Genomic DNA, 19,386 nt, shown 5'->3' on the forward strand with positions numbered 1-19,386 from the left:
ACGAGAGATGGGCCAGCCAACTTCAAGTTACTTGGATACTAAGGGGAGAAGAAACGGCGGCGCAACCGCCAAAAACTGCCGAGAAAAGGCAAAATAAATTTCAGCGGCTTATCGGAAGGTAATGAGGAAATTACATTTTTGCATACAACCCCTTTATTTTAATGGCTTTCTCTACCTTTTGACCGCCTTTCTCTTTCTTTTAATGCGTAATTAGTTTTTATATACGCATAAAATAAACTTATAAAGTTAATTATTTTTTAATATTTGATTTTGCAGTGTTTTTATACGTATATTGTGAACGTTTTGAAATTGAATTGAAATTGAAATTAATTATATCTGCATTTGCATTATGAAAAATACTAATTATTAAATTATTATTTATTACCTTAATAATTTATTTCAGTATAAATATCCGAACGAATAATGAAATCTAGACCCAGCAGCACGAAACGAAGGAGCCAGCGAATACTTGAACGACGTCAACGACTTGACCCAGGTATAATATATATTGAATTCTATTTATTTTTAGTTATTCCAAGTGTAATATAATGAATAAATAATCTTTATACAAAGGATCTCGCTAACCGATGAACCGATCGGGTTCTCCTTTTTACCTTTTAATTTACCTTTTTAAAAGCGAAGCTTTTCTATAATTATGGTCGGTCCGTCCGATTTAGAAAGCGTAGCAACTCTATAATCATTACCAGAATGTCCGTACGTCCATTTTAAACATGTTGATTTTTCGTCCGAGATAGTTAGCTTTTATTCGTTAATTTTAGGCATGTTAGAATTGTCCTATCGCTTTCAAACTTTGCATGATGTAGTTACGTACGATTTAGAAAGCGAAGCAACTCTATAATCATTACCAGAATGTCCGTAAATCCCTTTTAAACATGTTGATTTTTCTACTTTTATAACAACAAAATTTTATGTGATCTAATTATCCGTTTGATCTGGTTTTTGGTATATTGATTCCTTGGACAACAAAGAATAATATTATAAGCGAAGCAAGCAACTCTATAATTAAGTCCTAGAAATGTAAGTATAACCATAAACATTATCGGTTATCCTGTATGAAGCAGTTTTCCAATAAATTTACTTACAATTTTGCTTCGACTCTTATACTTTATATTTAAATTATTCACTTCAGACACTATACAAGTGTTAATGTCCGTTTGTCCTACCGTTTCAGTGCTTCGCTTTTATGGATGTTGTCATCGTTGTTTTAAGTATAGCTACTCTTTAGTTTAATTATATTACTGTAGTAAAGTTTAAACTTTTTTAAAGTTAAACTGTCCGTTTGTATAAACTATAGGACTAAGTTAATAAATTTATTTAGTGTATAAGATTTAATTCATTAAGGTGTGGCTGTTGTAATACTTTAACACTCCTGCGTTTGTCCACTCCGACGTTTGGGACTCCTGCGTTTGTCCACTCCGACGTTTGGGACTCCTGCGTTTGTCCACTCCGACGTTTGGGACTTTGAAATAATAAATAAGATTTAATTTATTAAGGTGTGGCAGCTGTTCCTCCTGTTGCTGTTGATGATGGCCATGGACGGGTTGTTCAACCAAGAGGACAAGGTATTATATATAATCATATTTTTATTATTACCTATTCCAAGTCTTATATATCTTGTACATATTAACCTAACCTAACCTGTACAGAAATACTTAAAATTAATATTTTAATTTAACACTCCTGCGTTTGTCCACTCCGACGTTTGGGACTCCTGCGTTTGTCCAGTCCCCTTACTTTGAAATAATAAATAAGATTTAATTCATTAAGGTGTGGCTGCCGTTCCTGTTGAACCCCAGCCTGATGGGAATCGTCGAGGACGCCGTAATGCTCCAAGAGGACAAGGTATTATATATAATTGGGACTCCTGCGTTGAGATATTTTATGATTTTGAAAAATTAACCATTTAAATTAATAGTAAATATCATACAGAATTGCTTACATGATTATTATAAAACAAGGATGAAAACATGCATAAAAGAGAAGCTCCAAAAAAATGCGTCAAAAAATCTAAGCTGGATCTTTAATTAAAATGTATTTTTTTTGGCTCTTTAATTAAAATGTATTTTTTTTGGCTTTTATGGAACTAATTGTAATCTACAGAAGGGAAAATCACTGGGGATGTACATCGATCTATCGACCACCCTCCTGAGAGATTTTAATTTTAATTTTGATTTAATTTATTAAGGTCATGCTCAACAGGTTTACCAGATGGGGAACCATAATAATGTTGGTGTTGCTCCGGGCCCGGCTCCCCATCAAGCACCACAGCCCCCGCAACAACAGCCGGACCCCCCACAACAACCAGACGCCATTCCAAACCCCCCCCAAGAGCCCCCCCAAGAGCCCCCCCAACAGCCCCCCCCACAGCAAGAACCTCGTGAGCGTCGTGAGCGTGTCGTACCGGCTATTTTTAATTTAACTATAGGTGCGCACGCAACAGTCAATATCAACAATAATCAATTTGAATTCTATTTAAATTAATATTTATAATTTTGTAATATTATTTCATAATAGAATTCAAATTGATTATTGTTAATTTTGCAATATTATTTCAATTTGTATATACTATTTAACTATTTTTCTATTTTGTGGTGTTATCCCCCCCCCCCCCCCCCCGACTAAATGACTGGATTAGGTTAGGCTTTTCTCAAATTTATACCCCCCTCCCCCCCCCCCCCCCCGACTAAATGACTGGATTAGGTTAGGCTAGGTTAGGTTATATGGCTAGGGGGCCGAGCGCCCGCGGTTATTTTTATTGGTGGGGGGGGGGATAAAAATTGTAAAAATCTATTTTGTATTTTCAAATTTTGTATATACTATTTTTGATATATTTATACTTTATTTACTAAATTTGCAGATTTTTTAAAGGGGTAGTTTCACGAAATGCATTTAAACTTAATTTAGTGAACCGCATATTTTATCCTGGTTAAATGGTTAAACTACATTTATATGGCATATATTTGAAAAAATTTCAATTTTCTACCACATAGTTTTTAAAATGTCAAGACTTGAAAATCGTCTTTTTAAATTGCATATATCACAAAAAAGACAATTTTAAGGTCTTGATATTTTAAAAACTACGTGGTAGAAAATTGAATTCATTTCAAATATATGCCATATAAATGTAGTTTACCCATTTAACCAGGATAAAATATGCGGTTCACTAAATTAAGTTCAAATGCATTTCGTGAAACTACCCCTTTTCTTTAGTTTTAATATTTTCATTTAATTTTTTTTTCAATTTCATTGTTTCATTTTCATTTTTTAGTAGCAAATCTACTTTATATTTCTAAATGTAAATATGTCTGTCTGTCTGTCTGTCTGTCTGTTTTTTTTTCGTTTTTCAATTTCATTGTTTCATTTTCATTTTGTATTTCATTCATTTCATTTCATATTCATATTCGTGATAAAAATAAATGTGATAAGAAACTCGAAATAATACACTTTTTTATTCATTCTTATGGTCGGTCCGTCCGATTTAGAAAGCGTAGCAACTCTATAATCATTACCAGAATGTCCGTACGTCCATTTTAAACATGTTGATTTTTCGTCCGAGATAGTTAGCTTTTATTCGTTAACGATGCAAGAAATAGCTATTGATAATTTTAAATACGTGGAACGCTTACCTAACCTACCTAAGTTTTATCAAATAACTATATCAAACGTCTCTCTTCCTTGGATACAAACGGCTGCGCCCCTAGCATTTAGAGGCTCTATATTCGAAGGGATATGAAAGGGCAGAAAAATAGCCTAAAACCATCTAAGGACCTATACGAAGCTGTACTGTAAAGGAGAACCATATAGGTTCAGTGGTTAGCGAGATCCTTAGCTACAGACAAACAGAGCTTACTTCTTTATAAGTTTACTAGCGGCTACGCCCCTAGAGGCCTCTAGTGGCACTTTAAATGTTTTTGTTTGTTAAAGTTAATACTATAGCTATTGATAATTTTAAATTTATGTCTTCAATTCAAAGTTAAAATAAGTACACAAATAATCACGGCAGAAACATAAGTATTTCGTAAACATATATTAATTAACGACCTAACTAAACTTTAACTATATCAAACGTCTCTCTAGCCTAAAACCATCTAAGGACCTATACGAAGCTGTACTGTAAAGGAGAACCATATAGGTTCAGTGGTTAGCGAGATCCTTAGCTACAGACAAACAGAGCTTACTTCTTTATAAGTTTACTAGCGGCTACGCCCCTAGAGGCCTCTAGTGGCACTTTAAATGTTTTTGTTTGTTAAAGTTAATACTATAGCTATTGATAATTTTAAATTTATGTCTTCAATTCAAAGTTAAAATAAGTACACAAATAATCACGGCAGAAACATAAGTATTTCGTAAACATATATTAATTAACGACCTAACTAAACTTTAACTATATCAAACGTCTCTCTAGCCTAAAACCATCTAAGGACCTATACGAAGCTGTACTGTAAAGGAGAACCATATAGGTTCAGTGGTTAGCGAGATCCTTAGCTACAGACAAACAGAGCTTACTTCTTCAATTATAATTCAAATTATAGAGCAGCATCGCAATTACAAATTAAATTAAATAAAAATAAGAAAATTATTTTTCATAGTTTTATTATTATAGCATATATATGTCAAGTTATTTATGTGGAATCTAACTAAATATTCACAGGAATGCGATCTCAACTCAACGCAACATCAATGATCAATCCATAATGATCACAGACTCATCAGAGTCATCACCTTCACCTTCGCTCGCGCCACCTTCGTGTTCCAGAACTTCCAGGATGGCGTCAATATCGTCATCATCGGAAGATGGATTTACATCGCCGGAGATATCGGGATATTCGTCTTCATCTGATGATAGATCTACTGTGCCATCTAAATTAATCGCACGGTCATAGACAGCTAACGCCTGGATAACGTCGTCACGGTAACCGTTGCATTTGGCTTCCATTTGCTGCAGAACAAGTTCATTTTCTTCGCGTGTACGCTGAGAAGATGGAAGGGCTTGGTGAAGGAATTGGTATATACCAATTCCTTCACTAAATAGTCTGATCGCCTGCATATTACGAACACTCTGAAACCCCGACCTGTAAAGCAGGTTAGATATATCTTTAAAAGATCTGTGTAGGACCTGATAATGGGCGTACCATCCAGGCATCAGGTCGGGGTATAAACTTGGTTCTGGATCTGTGCAGGTAAGAGTACGGGGGAAGTAAGGAACCAAGTCATCCATCGCTACCGGCTTGCGCCTGCGCCCAACTCTGACTCTCTGTCCTTGTTCCGCCATAATAACGATAGCAAAAATAAAACAAATGTTCAAATGTTGTCACTTCAAAGGTCTGTAAGCAAATGAAATTTCAAGGAATCATTAATTACCCCCTACAAATTTTTCTTTGTTGTTGGTTTCCAAGAAATTATTAAGATTTATAATATTCTAGATATCTTCAAATATGAAGGGAATGGGATGTGTGAAATATTTTTAACAAGGATGACAATATCCATTAAAGCAAAACATTAACATAAATGCATTAGTATAATCAAAATTATAAGTAAGTATTCTGTCTATAAATTATATAAATACTAACATACTGACGTCTATAACCAACACAAATTATAGAAAAGCTTCGCTAATTCCTAGTATTTTGAATTTTCCATATGTTTTGTTTTGTTTTGTTTCTTGGGGGGGGGGGGGGGAACATTAACATAAATGCATAAGTATAATTATAAAGTAAGTATTCTGTCTATAAATTATATAAAATAGTAATACTAACTGACGTTTATAACCAACACAAATTATAGAAAAGCTTCGCTAATTCCTATTTTCCATATGTTTTGAATTGTTAACTTATTTCTTGGGGGGGGGGGGGGGGGAGGGGTCAATATTTGTATCGTAAGTTGTAACGGTCAACCTTCAAATAGGGGAGGGGTGAGACTACACTAGTATAATAAATTATAATCTTACCCACTCCCCAAGTTAAAAATTAATCGTGACCCCCCCCCCCTCTCATATATATAAACATAGTGAAAATGAAATTATAAGAATCCTTGTTACTCTATAATTAAGGTATGTCCATACGTCCCTCCGTCCGAGTCTTTTTACGGAAATACACTATATTGTTATATATAGAAAAAGATTGTTATAAATGTTTTATCACGTATTTTACAATTTTTTTGTCCATTTTCACCGCTCATTATGAATATGGGCGGAGTGGTAATGCGCGCCCCCCCCCCCAAAAAAAAAGGGGGAAAAACATAAATATTAGGAGGGGATAGGACAGTGGACAATAATAATAATCTATATTCTATCTTTATATATTTAGAGGTGTAATTTGTAAAAATCTCATAATTTTTAACATTTTCTCCATGTAACCCCCTAAAATTGGGGTTGGTGTTGTATGTAATAAATATTAGGAGGTAATAGGATATCTGTTTAGCTCCCCCCCCCCCCCCAAAAAAAAAGGGGGAAAAACATAAATATTAGGAGGGGATAGGACAGTTGACAATAATAAATAATAATCAAAATGCTGAACTGATAAGAAATAATTAATAAACAATTTTAAGTTTAGGCAAATTTAGGATTATGTAATTGTAAATTCAATTGTTTAAGTTTTAACGTTTTTCTATTAGCTTAATGCTTCAAAAGACAACCATACATTGTTCCAAATGGTCTATTTATTATTCATAATTTTAGAGCTTCGCTACTTATGTATGTTTTATTAGGTAGACATGTAAGAATTCTGCTAATTTCCCCTTTGAGGAGGGGGGGAGGATTTGATGCTTAATCTTTCATGTCACACGGTCCACGGATAAAAAACAAATATATAATATCGTAACCAACCTGGTAATGGTATGGTAATAATTGGGATGGGGGGGGGGGGAGAAACAAGATTAAATTTGGATTTAATACGATGAAATTATAGTAAATAAATTAGCCGTTAGAGGGTAAATATTTCAAATTGTTCTTAAATTTATACTTTCATCATTCATTGGTAAGAAAAGTTAAAAATTATATTTCAAGTTTTAGAAACCTATTTTTAAGAAAAGTTACATTTGAGACGAATTGATTTCACAAAGTATTCGGTAATGTAGAAAACAAACAAAATTGCTTCAAAGTTACATATTGAAAGTTGGAATATAGATATCTTCAGTGATACTATATTCTCTTTATAACACTTTATGAAGGCTTTTTGGCCAATTATATTATAGATTGATGATAATATCTGATAATATCATTTCATATGTTTTAAGTTTTAAAAACATTCTTTCGCAAGGAAGGGAAATTTAAATTTTTTAAAAAGGGTCAACTAAATAACATGACACGGATATGAAGCAAAATTGTAAGTGAATTAGTTGGAAGACTCTAATTGCAATAAAACCTACTCTTTTTGAATAAAACAAATATACAAAGTTTTTACTTTTTAATTCGTTCGTTCTTTAAGACAGATAGCTATTTCTTTCATAGTTAAACGGCTCCTCGGGGCTAAAAAAACTGGTTTTAATAATCAAACGATTGTACATTTCTGTTCTGTCTATATATCATAGTTATCATTGAAAACCAAAGAATAAAATAATAGGATGTCTGTTAATCTCCACGGATAAAAAACAAATGAAAAAAATTATATTTGATTTGCAATAAAAACTACTCTTTTTCTGTTCTGTCTACTCTATATATGTCATAGTTATCATTGAAAACCAAAAAATAAAATAATAGGATGTCTGTTAATATCTCTCTACCAAGGATCTCAAATTGAAATCTGAATCTCGTTTTTATGGTAAATAAAATTAACATATCTTCGCTTAATCGCTGTACAATATTTTTTTTTGGGGGGGGGGGGCGGGGAGGAAAAATTTATGTCACCTGATTAAGGAAGGGAAACTGGAAGGGTCAACTTAACTGAACTCACATGAGAAATATGAGATCTTCATACAGAACAATAATTTTCTATAATTAGGGTCAGTTTGTCCTTCGACTATTTGTCGACTATTCTGAACTATTTAAGTGTTATTATCCGTTTGTTATACAGTTTCAGAAATCGTTTTAATCTTACAGAACAATAGCTTTTTTATAATTAGGGCTGGTCAATCTCCGTAAGAAAGCGGATAGCTTTTTTCATTTCTGGTAATGTAGGCATTTGCTTCCTGTATCCGTTTGTCATAAAGTTTCAGTACTAGTTTTTATGGATGTTTTAATCCTTGTTAATATTCCCCAATATACAAGGTATATTGATAAAAGCGTTTTTTTTTTGGGGGGGGGGGGAACATTTATGACCGCATAAAGCTAAGGGTCAACTCATGATACAGGAAATATGAGACCTTAGAGAACAAGGACAAATCGTTACAATTTACAAAACTAACTCCAATCCAAATAAAATAAAAATATTTATTTTCATTTTATTTAAGTCAACATAGTTTATTTATTTATTTAGATTATTTATTTCATTAAAGTAAAAAAAGTTATGATTATTGTTTTGTTAGTATGTTAGGTTAAATAATAAATTAGTACATATTACTTGAGTTAGAATGATTAATACATTATTTAATGGTTATTGGTGGTTTATTTTTTAACTTTTCTTTCACTTTATGATATTAGCAAGTTTGATATATGGTTGAGTTGAAATGTAGAAGACAGTAAGCAGGGTGGAGGGTTGGATAATGTAGGGTGTTGGATCTTTGGAAGGTGGATTATTATAGAGTAGATACGCTGAAAGCCTGAAACAAAAAATCTTAAGTCTTAACAGCTATGTGAGGGAGAGGGGGGGGGGGTGGTAATTTATCTATCCTTTACAACCCTCTCACATACTCACACGACAATACAAATACACATAATAAATACTAGGATATGACAATGAAAGAAAAATCGAGATTTTTGGAATAAAGAAAGGGGAGAATAAATTATTTAAAAGTCTTATCTATTATACAAATTTTATATCTAAGTTTTCATATTTATTGAATTGTTTACAAGTAAAACTGATATGGTTCTGATATCGCAAAAACCAATCAACCAATATTATTTTTTTATAATTCATTCTAAAAAAATAAAAAAAACTCATCAATATTTAATTTTTAAAGTTTTCATATTTATTGAATTGTTTAAAAGTAAAACTGATATGGTTCTGAGTTCTGATATCGCAAAAACCAATCAACCAATATTATTTTTTTTATAATTCATTCTATAAAAATAAAAAACTCATCAATATTTAATTTTTAAAAAAAATTGTATAAAAAGTAAAAAAAAACACTGAGAAAATATTAGGTGTAGAGGTTTCGTGTTTTTTCTAGACAGCCATATTGGCTATTTTTCCAAATTTTGACGAAACGAAAAAATTTATTGGAAAATATCAGTAAATATTAACTTTCAGGATCGTAAAAATTTAGAAAAGATTTTAATATTTAGGTTTCCTGTCCAAATTCAACCCTTTCCCTAATTATTATAAACGTCTTTGGACAGTTAGAAAATAGGGGGAATATTAAAGAAATATTGACCCGAGAGTTTCAAATTTCCATCGTCAAAGATCTATTGAATAGATTTCAAGTAGACATATGTCTGTTTTAAAGTGTTTCATTTAACTGAAGAGGGGTGGGTAAGAAGGGGTGGAAAAGGGGAAGGGGGTTGTTGGGAAATTTTCCATTAATATTGTTTTTTAGAATATCATTCCCTTTTCCCTGAATTTTTACATCTTAGGAATTTACACATAAAATATACAATTGAATTTTTAAAATGATGGAAGAATAAAACCATTCTTTAAAAGTTTATTAAAATGAAAAATCCACACATATATTGCACGATTAAAATAATATAATATATATCGTGTCTAATTATTGTTAAGGCCATCCATTTGTCCTAATTTGTCTTTATATGGTTCAGCATCGATTATTTCTGCCCGATCATTTTCACAACAACGTACAAATTTTAAACCAGGGGGGTTTGCTGCCGCTTATTTATTTGTGGATTTTTATACAAAGGAGGTAGGGAATTTGAAAATGCTGGTGGGTTGCGGCTATTTTAATGTTTCAATTTTAGGAAAGAGTTATTTTAAAATTTAATACACTTGGCTGCGGCTGCATTATCGATTTTTGAATTTACAAACTGCTGATTTTTATATCAAAAATTGAAATCCTTTTTAAAAAGTAACATGATGTCCACTTGCCGTAAGAATCTCACTAATCGCTCGACCTATATGGTTCTCCTTTACATTGAATCAGGTTTATTTAGGGTTTATAACTATTTTGAGGGAGGTTACCTAAACTCTCCTAAGATAAATCGCCCCTTGATAAAAAAAACCGTAATTTTTGTTGAACCTTTCCTTTTTAAAACCAAAATTGAAAGTATAGGTCTCTAGGTGCGTAGGCGCTAGAATTTATTAAAGGAATGCGTTTAAATTTTTCATCTTTTTTATCGATTTGAAATCCCAATGACTATCGGATGAAAATCATTCAGCTATTTAACAATTTTTAAATAATTTTATTTAAAGTGGCATTTCAATTGTTAAATACTAATGTTAAGTTCTAACTGTTTAACTTAACTTTCATTCAAATATCCTTTTAAGTAGCGAAGCCACTTTAAAATACATTAATATTAATTATATAAGTCTCCTGGCTAAAAATCATCATCGGTAAAAAGAAAAAATGTAAAATTCCTTAGCCAACTAATCTACAGCTTACTCTGTTGTCCTTGATTAATTCCAATGTACATCCGTTTGTCCGTTCCTTATTTTAACGAGAATATTTCAGTTGCATTTATATATTTTTTTCAAAAATTACCAGTATCTCATTACTGTATTATTATTTATTAGGATCTTCTTGTTAATTTTATATTTGGGTTTAGTTTCATGAGATTCACTTCTTATAGATGTTTTCATCCTAGTTTCCAATTAAATTAGTGACTTGTCCAGTTTCTCTAATTAGAGCATTTACTAGAAACGGTTACTTTCCTTTTTTCATTGTAATTTTGGTTCATGTTCACGATTTAGCCGTTCATGTCACTAATTTCAAAAGTCAACTTCAAATAAAATTAAGGATGTTATCCATATGAAGCGAAGATAAATTAATTAAAACACGCTAATATTACAATTTAACATAACAGACAGATTAAAAAATTGAGGTGGATAGATGTTCATAAGTCGACAGAGTTTTTACAGAAAATTACAATTATCTATAATACAAAGTAAATTGATGTCTGTCCTTCCGTCGGTCTGTCTGTCCATCCGTCCGTCCCTTAAGATCTCGGTAACCACAGAACCGATCGGATTATACTCTTCATTGTCGACTAATTTTTTTTTTGGCTGGGTAGGTAATAGAAGATGTAATAATTCCCATACTCACATAACTTTTTCTAAATTCCTCATGGGGCAAAGCCCCTAGAGGCTAAGGGCGAAGCCACTAGTTTATCTTATAAAATAACTGAGAAATATACATTAATTTATGTCCTCCATTGCATTACAGATGGTCAACGAGATCTTCAAACAAAATCAGCTGTTTATCTGTAATAACAGCCGATTAAATCAAACTTTTCCATGTGAATTCGAATGTTTGCATTCAGCTTACTTAAATATCAACAGAGTAATTCACATTCCTTCTACATAATTACAGCATGACAGACTGGCAGAGTTACAGAGTAGCCACGTTATTAATAACTGGATAACTAATGTTACCTATAGGTAGCTTAATTTACTTGCAATAAAACCACACTAGAATTTAATTATTATTATGACTCAGCCACCGGAATCAACCAGACAGAGAGGGGACAATGAGCTGTTTATTACACTAGTCCCCGAAGTTTTATAATAAAGCTTTTTTATTTATTGAATTTTGATTCATTGATCATAAAGTTGAGTGTTCAAGCGTTTCAACCACTAATTTGAATCTAGAGAAGTGCATCAATATATCGGCCATTATCTTATCCCTTTAAATTCTTGGAATCAACCGTTTTTAATTTCTTGCTGGAAAACTTTGCTTTTATATTTGTATTAAAATTTTCCACAGAAATTTAAATACAAACATACGAATATAACTTAAGAAGCATATAATTTTTCTATATGCGTGACCATAAAAAAAACGATATTAAATTCTTTTTATATTTTAAAAAGGTTTTTATTTCATCTAAGCAATATTTTTTAACAAGAAAAAATATCTTGATTTGATCCAAACTAACTATAAAATAATTCTATGTTGATATTTTCAAGACAATAGATAGTTAGCTAACAACAATGACATTTAATTTATCTTACCGCAGATCAAATGGTATGGATTCGATATCACAAAAATTAAAATGATGTTTTAGCCTGGTTTTTCTCTGTGTACACTCTTGTGGTGTATCACACAACGGCATTGAATAAGCAAATGCCTCTTTGAATGGGATTGTGTAAATGTGATCTGACTCATAGATACTCACTCACCAACAACAGACAGACACACAAATATATAAAAACTATGCTAAAAAGCTTTTTAAAATTTAGCTGAAACATAAAAATATCCTAGGACTGTCTAAGCAACAAAAGTGTTGTTTATATATTCTCATAAAAGCTTTAATTCTTTTAATTTGATTTTTTTTTCTTCGGATTAAATGCTTTCTTTTAATTCTATTAAATGCATTAAACTTTTAAATAGGTCATGTAGATTAATTAATTCAAAAGCTATTTTTTAACTTTTTATTTTAATTTGACATTAAAATACTATGTATATTCAGTGTCAAGTATCTTTTGAATATTTGATCAAAAACACTCTGCATTTTAGTTTAATGAATAGATTAAAAAAAGGTTTAGAAGAACCAGATAACTGTAATCATAGAGTATCTGTATTTCTTTAAATCTAATTTAAATGTATTCCAAATTAGGTTCTTTTAAACTTCCTGTAAAATATTTTATCTACTTTACATACATATAAAAGATAAATATATACGATACCTAGACACACATGCTAATAATCTGTACGTTTTTTTCATAGTTTTTAGAGTTCCTCAAAGGCTTGCTGCATTACAAAACAAGGATGAAAAACTCCATGAAGATAAGGCAACAAAAACTAATTTTATTTCAATATCTTTGATATTTTTGCACGAAATTCTAAAATCCTATCTCTTATAGCAGCAGAGCATATCAGAACTCCCCTAAATAACCACTACCACGCTTAGATGGTCACACACTAGGAACTTATAGAGCAGCTTCGCTTCTTTTTTGGCATATTGTATTTATGGTTACATATATCCTGATCCTTAACTCCATAAATAACAAACAACAGTCAAGTGTTCCTTGCATGAAATTGAAATTAAGTAATAGCTACTTAGATTTTAAAAAGAAATAGCTTAAACCGTCCTAAGACCTAAAGCATACCTTAAAACGGAAGACTCAGTCACTTCAGTGGTTTGTAAGATTTTAATGGATCTAAATCAAATTATATTATCTAGAAACTCTCAAACTTGTATAGAAAATCTCAAACGATTAGAATTAAGAAGGCTTAAATAAAGCGTAATTTATTTTCTAAAAATAAAAGAAGTTTGTTCTTGTTGTGAAGTATAGATCTAAACCGCGCGTTTTTTTCGAGAATTATCTAGATTACGGGACCATTCTACTATTCTGAACGTAGTAATCTCATTAACCCTGCAACTAAATCTTGGATACCAAATCTATTCAATTCAATATTTTTCAAACATAATAGGTGCGATGTCTCTCTATCTACCGCTAAACATTCTCTATAATTGCAAGCTTTAGTTTTGAATGAAGGTAAATAGAAATATAACAAAGATGATAATCCTTTTTTAATCCTTTTATTAAAGTAAGTAGAGGCCTCTATGTGCGTAGCCGCTAGTATCCATAAAAGCAAAGACAATAGGACAAACGAATGGGTAAATTTAAAGTTTAATAAAAAAGTTTTTTTGAAAGCCTGAACTAAAAGTGCTACAGAATGCATGATATGGATATGGATAACCTTGATTATAGAAAATCTTGGATAAAAATAAGATATAATCATTCCATAATAAAGTTAACTCTCCCAAATAGCAGAACAGAATAGTGATTTAATGTATGTATTTTATATGTTTACAATATTATGAGAAATATTAAATTTTTATACTTTTTTAGGTAAGTTTGTAACAAAACAAGATATATGTTTGGTGGCGTAACTACTCTTTAATACCCACTGTATGCTTTATATAATCTAAGTTGGACTTGGAACTATAAGGGAGTAGAATTCTTTAAATTGTTAAATCTCTTTACCTTTGGATAAAAGATTTTCATATATAGTAGCGGGAAAAAAACATTTAAGCCTTGCTTGGATTATACATCATCTTGTTAATATAAACAAGAGTTAATACATTCTTAAAGTGAAACTCAAAAAAAAATAAAGAAATACTTAGGCTACAACTTAATAACAAAACATTTTCAAGTGGTCATTATTTAAGATTAGTTAAACAATTAGTTCATTATAAAAGAATTACTTGCTGTATAAATGAGGAACTAACCATTCCTAACGTATGAATGCAACGACGTACAGAACCTAAATCTAGAATGCTTGGATTTATATAAACACAATTCTCCCATTGTATTTGAATTGTATCTTTAATAAAAAATGATATTATCAATTCTACTTATGTACTTGGCACGTATACGTAATCTTTTTTAAACCTTTGTGCACTTAAAGCGTAATTAGATTTTAGAAAACTTGATAAAGTTTGTTAGCCGAAGATCTTTTTTGGTACAATATAAGTAATATTTCCTCTGAACCAATCCTGCTTCAAGCGCAAAGTTACTTCTTATTAAGTTCAAAGTATATTAAGCAAAAAATATTTTATAAGCGTTTAAGCTGATTGCAATTTATCTGCAATTGAGCTACTCAGTATCCATAAATACTAAGTTATTTTGAGAGAAGCTGGGTTATAAAAAGATTTATTATCAATGCTAATTATGAACACACAATCCAACTAACAGAGGTGGGTGGTTAAACAAAACCTCTTTAAAAAAATTTATAGAAGCTAATGATAAAAGCAAGTCTTGCTATTTTCAAGAACTATAGACTGTCCTCTAAGCATTCAATGGTGGAAGGGCAATAGCCTAAATCCTATCGATTTTTAAGATTTAAAAAAAATTACCTGGTATAAAACCATTTCACCCCCCCCCCCCCCACCCAATAAAAAAAGCTTAAGATCCTTGCCGGGACCCCTTTGAAGATTTCCTAAATTGGAGGAATCAATCGGACGAGAAAAACCTTTTACAATTTGATTGTCTGCAACTTAAAATACTTAAATTCTTCTGTGTTACTAAATCATGATTGACTGATTTAAATAAAGTAGGTATATTCAATATCTTGAAATCAAAACCAAAGATAAAAGTTTGTGTATTGTAATATACAAAGCTTAAAATATTCGTATTTCGTATCACCACCCACAGTAACCACTAACATTCAAATATAGCTTCTTAATTTTGTTGTTGTGTGTCTCAGGGATAAAAATATAAACAAGTGTTTTTTTAATTATGTAGAAATGTGGAAGTATATTTTTTTCAGGTATGGCTTCGAAACCGCTAAATATCCGCAAGATTAAAACCTGTCTCAGCCATACTAAAAAATCTTAAATAGACTCGTTTTCTACGAGTATTAAAATAAATAAAAAACATAGAAAAAAGACCAATTTTGTTAGCCCTAGCCTTCGGCCCTCGGAGCAAACAAAACTGGTTTTAATCTAATATCCTTTTTTGATAACCGCGGATAGCTGTTTATAATACGATGCGATATTAAATTATCTTAATTTATCTCATTTTATACATATTTTTTTGGATGATTCTACATTCCTTATATCATGGCTGAAGTTAATTTCAATGTTGTTGTTTGTACTTAGAGTTGTCAGAAAAAGAACAGAGATCCACGGGACGCAGGCATAGTTAAATAGACAATATTTTTGTTGATTTATTTTGGTTTGCAGCGTATGCGGTTTGCTTTAAAAAAAGCGGCTTACCGCGGATGCAGATTCGGCGAAAAAGCACTGATATAAAGTCAAGATCTTTAAATTTTTTTCTCCAATTAACATTTTAGTCAACTTATTTATCCTGTGCTTTTGGTGCTCATTCTAATTAGCAAAAAAAAGAGGATTAAGGGAGTTTGCCTCAACATTCTAAATTAAGGGGGGGGGGGAGGGTGTTACACTTACACAATTAAGATTTTGGGGTCCTTTGGGTGAGCAATTTCTTTGTGGGAGGTGGAGGCCCATTTTTCTAAAATTGATAAAATCCTTTCTAGTGCCTATAAGGAGCTTCGTTGAAAAGTAGAGCCCTAGCGGTCCAACGGTTAACAAGATATTTAAATACAATCAAACCAGACCGACAATCATCCTGTCACTTTAATTTAATCACCTCAATGTAACTATTCCCTTGTTTTATTGTATGGACATATTGATAACGGCATAGTAATATAAATAATGACCATGGAAAACAACAACTCTAATATTAGGATGTGTGAGAAAAAAAACTTTATTTATATTTTTAACAAGGACAACATCCTTCAACGATACTGCTTTTTAATTTAATACTTTAGGCTCATAAAAACTAATCCTTGCCCGACGCCCGTATTGAAAAAGATTCTATTATATTTCATTTATTGTTTATAATTAAATATCTTTAAGACCATAATATATTAATCATATATTAAGTTTATTTTATAGTTTAGATTTACTGCCATTTGAGTTGGATTGTATTAGTTCTTTCTGGCTAAACTTAATATTCATTTATAATCCTAGTTTTAAAAAACAATTACATAGAAGCTATGCAATAGATATTGTTTAAAATTGATCCTAAAATCATTTACTTCGTAAAATTATTGACAAAAGAAATTACTAAATATTTTTTTACGTATGATATATTTTAAAATATTGTGCTTTATATAATAAGATTTTTTTCCCCTACAGCATTATTTGACATTTTTCTAAAAAAAAGAAGTATAAAATTTCTTTTAAACTTATTTTAATAACTTAAAAATCATTATTAAGTAAAAGTTAAAAAAATTATTAAAGTAATTCAATTCCATTTACAGAAGTTGAAGAAATTCGCGGATTTGTTTTGCGAATGCGGTAGAAACTCCGTTTACAACAGCATCATGCAAACAAAATTACAGTCATTTAAAATGCAAATAGGCACTTAAAAATTATAATCAAAGCAAATAAGATTTTATTCAAAGCCTTTCATTCTGCCTGCATCATTTTTTAGTTGTTGATTGTAAATTTTAGTTTTTAAAGGCGAATCTATCTAACAAGTCACGGTCATCGGTCTATTTTTTGTCAGGCCAAAATTAACGTTCTCCTTTAGTTTTGCTTGGATGTTGTTATAACTTTTTTTATACCATTCTTAATAGTTATTTATCCCATCGTATTATACACATATTTCCGTGGATGTTAAAATGAAAAATTAGAAAAAGATTAAAACCAGTTTTGTTATTGTCTGTATTACAATGAGATACATGATTTTTCAGTATGGCCGAGAACCGGTTCTAATCCAGCGGATATTAATCGTTTTCGAAGCCAATCTGGGAATATCATTATAAACGTGCAAGTTCTTCAAATTAGGAATCTGGGAATTTTGCAGCATCACAAAAGTTATATTTCAACATAGTTTTTGGATGAATAGAAGTATCGGTCAAACTATTTTTCTGGATGATTTATTCGATCAAGACATTTTATTTGATGAACATTATCAAGCACAAACTTTTTGTACAGTTCTCTTCTATATTTTGATACATTTACAAATAAGGTTCGATATATTCTTTGATTAAAATCTTGAGAGGGATCAATAATTTAATAAGAAATTAGAGGCATCAAAATTTTTACCAATTTTGTTATTTATTCTTTTTTAGTTTGTTAGTAACAAAGAGTGTAATAGCCTACACGCCTTAGGAATCCTTTTTGTCTCAATTCTAAGTGCCAATTAATCACAACTAAACAAAGTTTATGATATTTGCCCATTGCCCATCTCCTTTAAAGTGTACAAAGACTAAATGTCTAAAATTGGTGCATGTACATGAAACTGACCTCCATACATGCAAAATAACTTGTAATCAAACAGTTAAGAAACATTTTATAGAATTATAAAATTTATGATGTTTAGGTAAAAATAACAGTTATGTCTATTAGTAGCAAAACATCCAATTTACATAAATAATTCAATGAGTTAAAACGTAGATAGAGCATATTACAAGCATTTTTAATGGACGTACAACTCTATATTTTGAGCGGGGGGGGGGTTGACCTGTTTACCCCACTACCCTCTTTTTTCCTTTTATATTTATTGAAGCTTTGTTATTTATGGGTGTATTGTTATTTCAAAAAGATACTTTATTTTTAAATCGGCTAATCAGAAAAATAAATATTGTAATATTATTTTAAAAACCCGACTTTTGCATTTCCTCTTTTGTAAAGTCACAGGTTTTGAACTTCAAACTATACCAGGAAAAAAGGAATGAGTTATTTTGATATAAATATACTTAAAAACCATAGAGAAAATAATAAAAGAGAGAAATCGAGGTATTTGAAGGACTAAAATAGGCAGTGGGCCTAGAGGCCTATATTGAGCAATTGCCGCGCTGAATTTTTAATGTTATTCCACCACTTTTCAAAATGGGAATATCTTAAAATTAAATATAATTTCAAGACAATTATAGTTGCTGTTTGAAGCATAAATCTAATTTTTAAGGGATGATATAGAAATATTTTGAATTATCATCCATTCTGATGAAACCTAATGAAAGAATATAAAATTATCATCATTAATTTTTCATGACTTTGCTACTGACTTTAATCATAACACTCATTATCAGCTTATAAGATTTATATTGCAGTCTATCTAACTTATATTTTTTAATAAATAAACGTTTTTACAAATTTAATATGAACATTTGATTGTAAATTATAATAATCAGTTTTTCAGTGCCATCTAGCTTTGGATATAGAACTAGAATATCAAAGCGTTCATCAATTTTTATTTTGCCTGTATTTTTCTTGTTTTGGATTTTTGTCATTAAAGGGCCAAACCCTGAGGGGTAAATAACATCACTTGAAAATGTTAAAAATATTGTAAAAACGAGTATTGTCTGAGAAAGAACATAGATAGCATTACAGATTATTCACTTATTTAGATTATTCAGTTATGAAATTTTTTATTTAATATTTAGCCTTAGTTTTAATGTATGTCTTTGAAGTAGACAACTAGCGAACCTGGTGGCTGAGAGCTAAACTATTATTTTTTTATTAGTAAACATTTAAAAGTTTTATCATGTTAATTAGATTTAAATATTACATTTAGGCTAATTTGAAAAAAAAAATTTTTTTGATCATAAAAGGTAAACCCTCCTATTTTTAAACTAGGCGAAACATACTTTTCTGCTGCACTAAGACCGTCCGCGGCTGTTTGT

The 19,386-nt window shown here is 30.8% G+C and overlaps 2 protein-coding genes across 4 annotated transcripts in view; both read left to right on the forward strand.

Annotated features, from left to right (window-relative positions):
• The window catches only part of LOC145330487 (uncharacterized), a 149,187-nt gene that overhangs the window by 34,886 nt on the left and 94,915 nt on the right, over positions 1–19,386 (forward strand). The gene's annotated exons all lie outside the window — the stretch shown is intronic.
• On the forward strand, positions 211–2,440 carry LOC145330341 (uncharacterized). The gene is made up of 3 exons (XM_080174975.1): positions 211–1,583; positions 1,789–1,863; positions 2,207–2,440. Exons 1-3 carry the CDS (start codon positions 1,545–1,547, stop codon positions 2,438–2,440), a joined length of 348 nt encoding a protein of 115 aa, XP_080031101.1. The 5' UTR covers positions 211–1,544.

Source organism: Acartia tonsa, chromosome 10, assembly GCF_053477335.1.
Source record: "Acartia tonsa isolate MP-2025a chromosome 10, ASM5347733v1, whole genome shotgun sequence".
NCBI classification, from domain to species: domain Eukaryota; kingdom Metazoa; phylum Arthropoda; class Copepoda; order Calanoida; family Acartiidae; genus Acartia; species Acartia tonsa.

Coding starts and splice junctions, on each gene's coding strand:
- LOC145330341 (XM_080174975.1), top strand. CDS start 1,545: ATGATGGCCATGGACGGGTTGTTCAACCAAGAGGACAAG. Junction 1,584..1,788: donor TGTTCAACCAAGAGGACAAG/GTATTATATATA, acceptor TAATTCATTAAG/GTGTGGCTGCCGTTCCTGTT. Junction 1,864..2,206: donor TAATGCTCCAAGAGGACAAG/GTATTATATATA, acceptor TAATTTATTAAG/GTCATGCTCAACAGGTTTAC.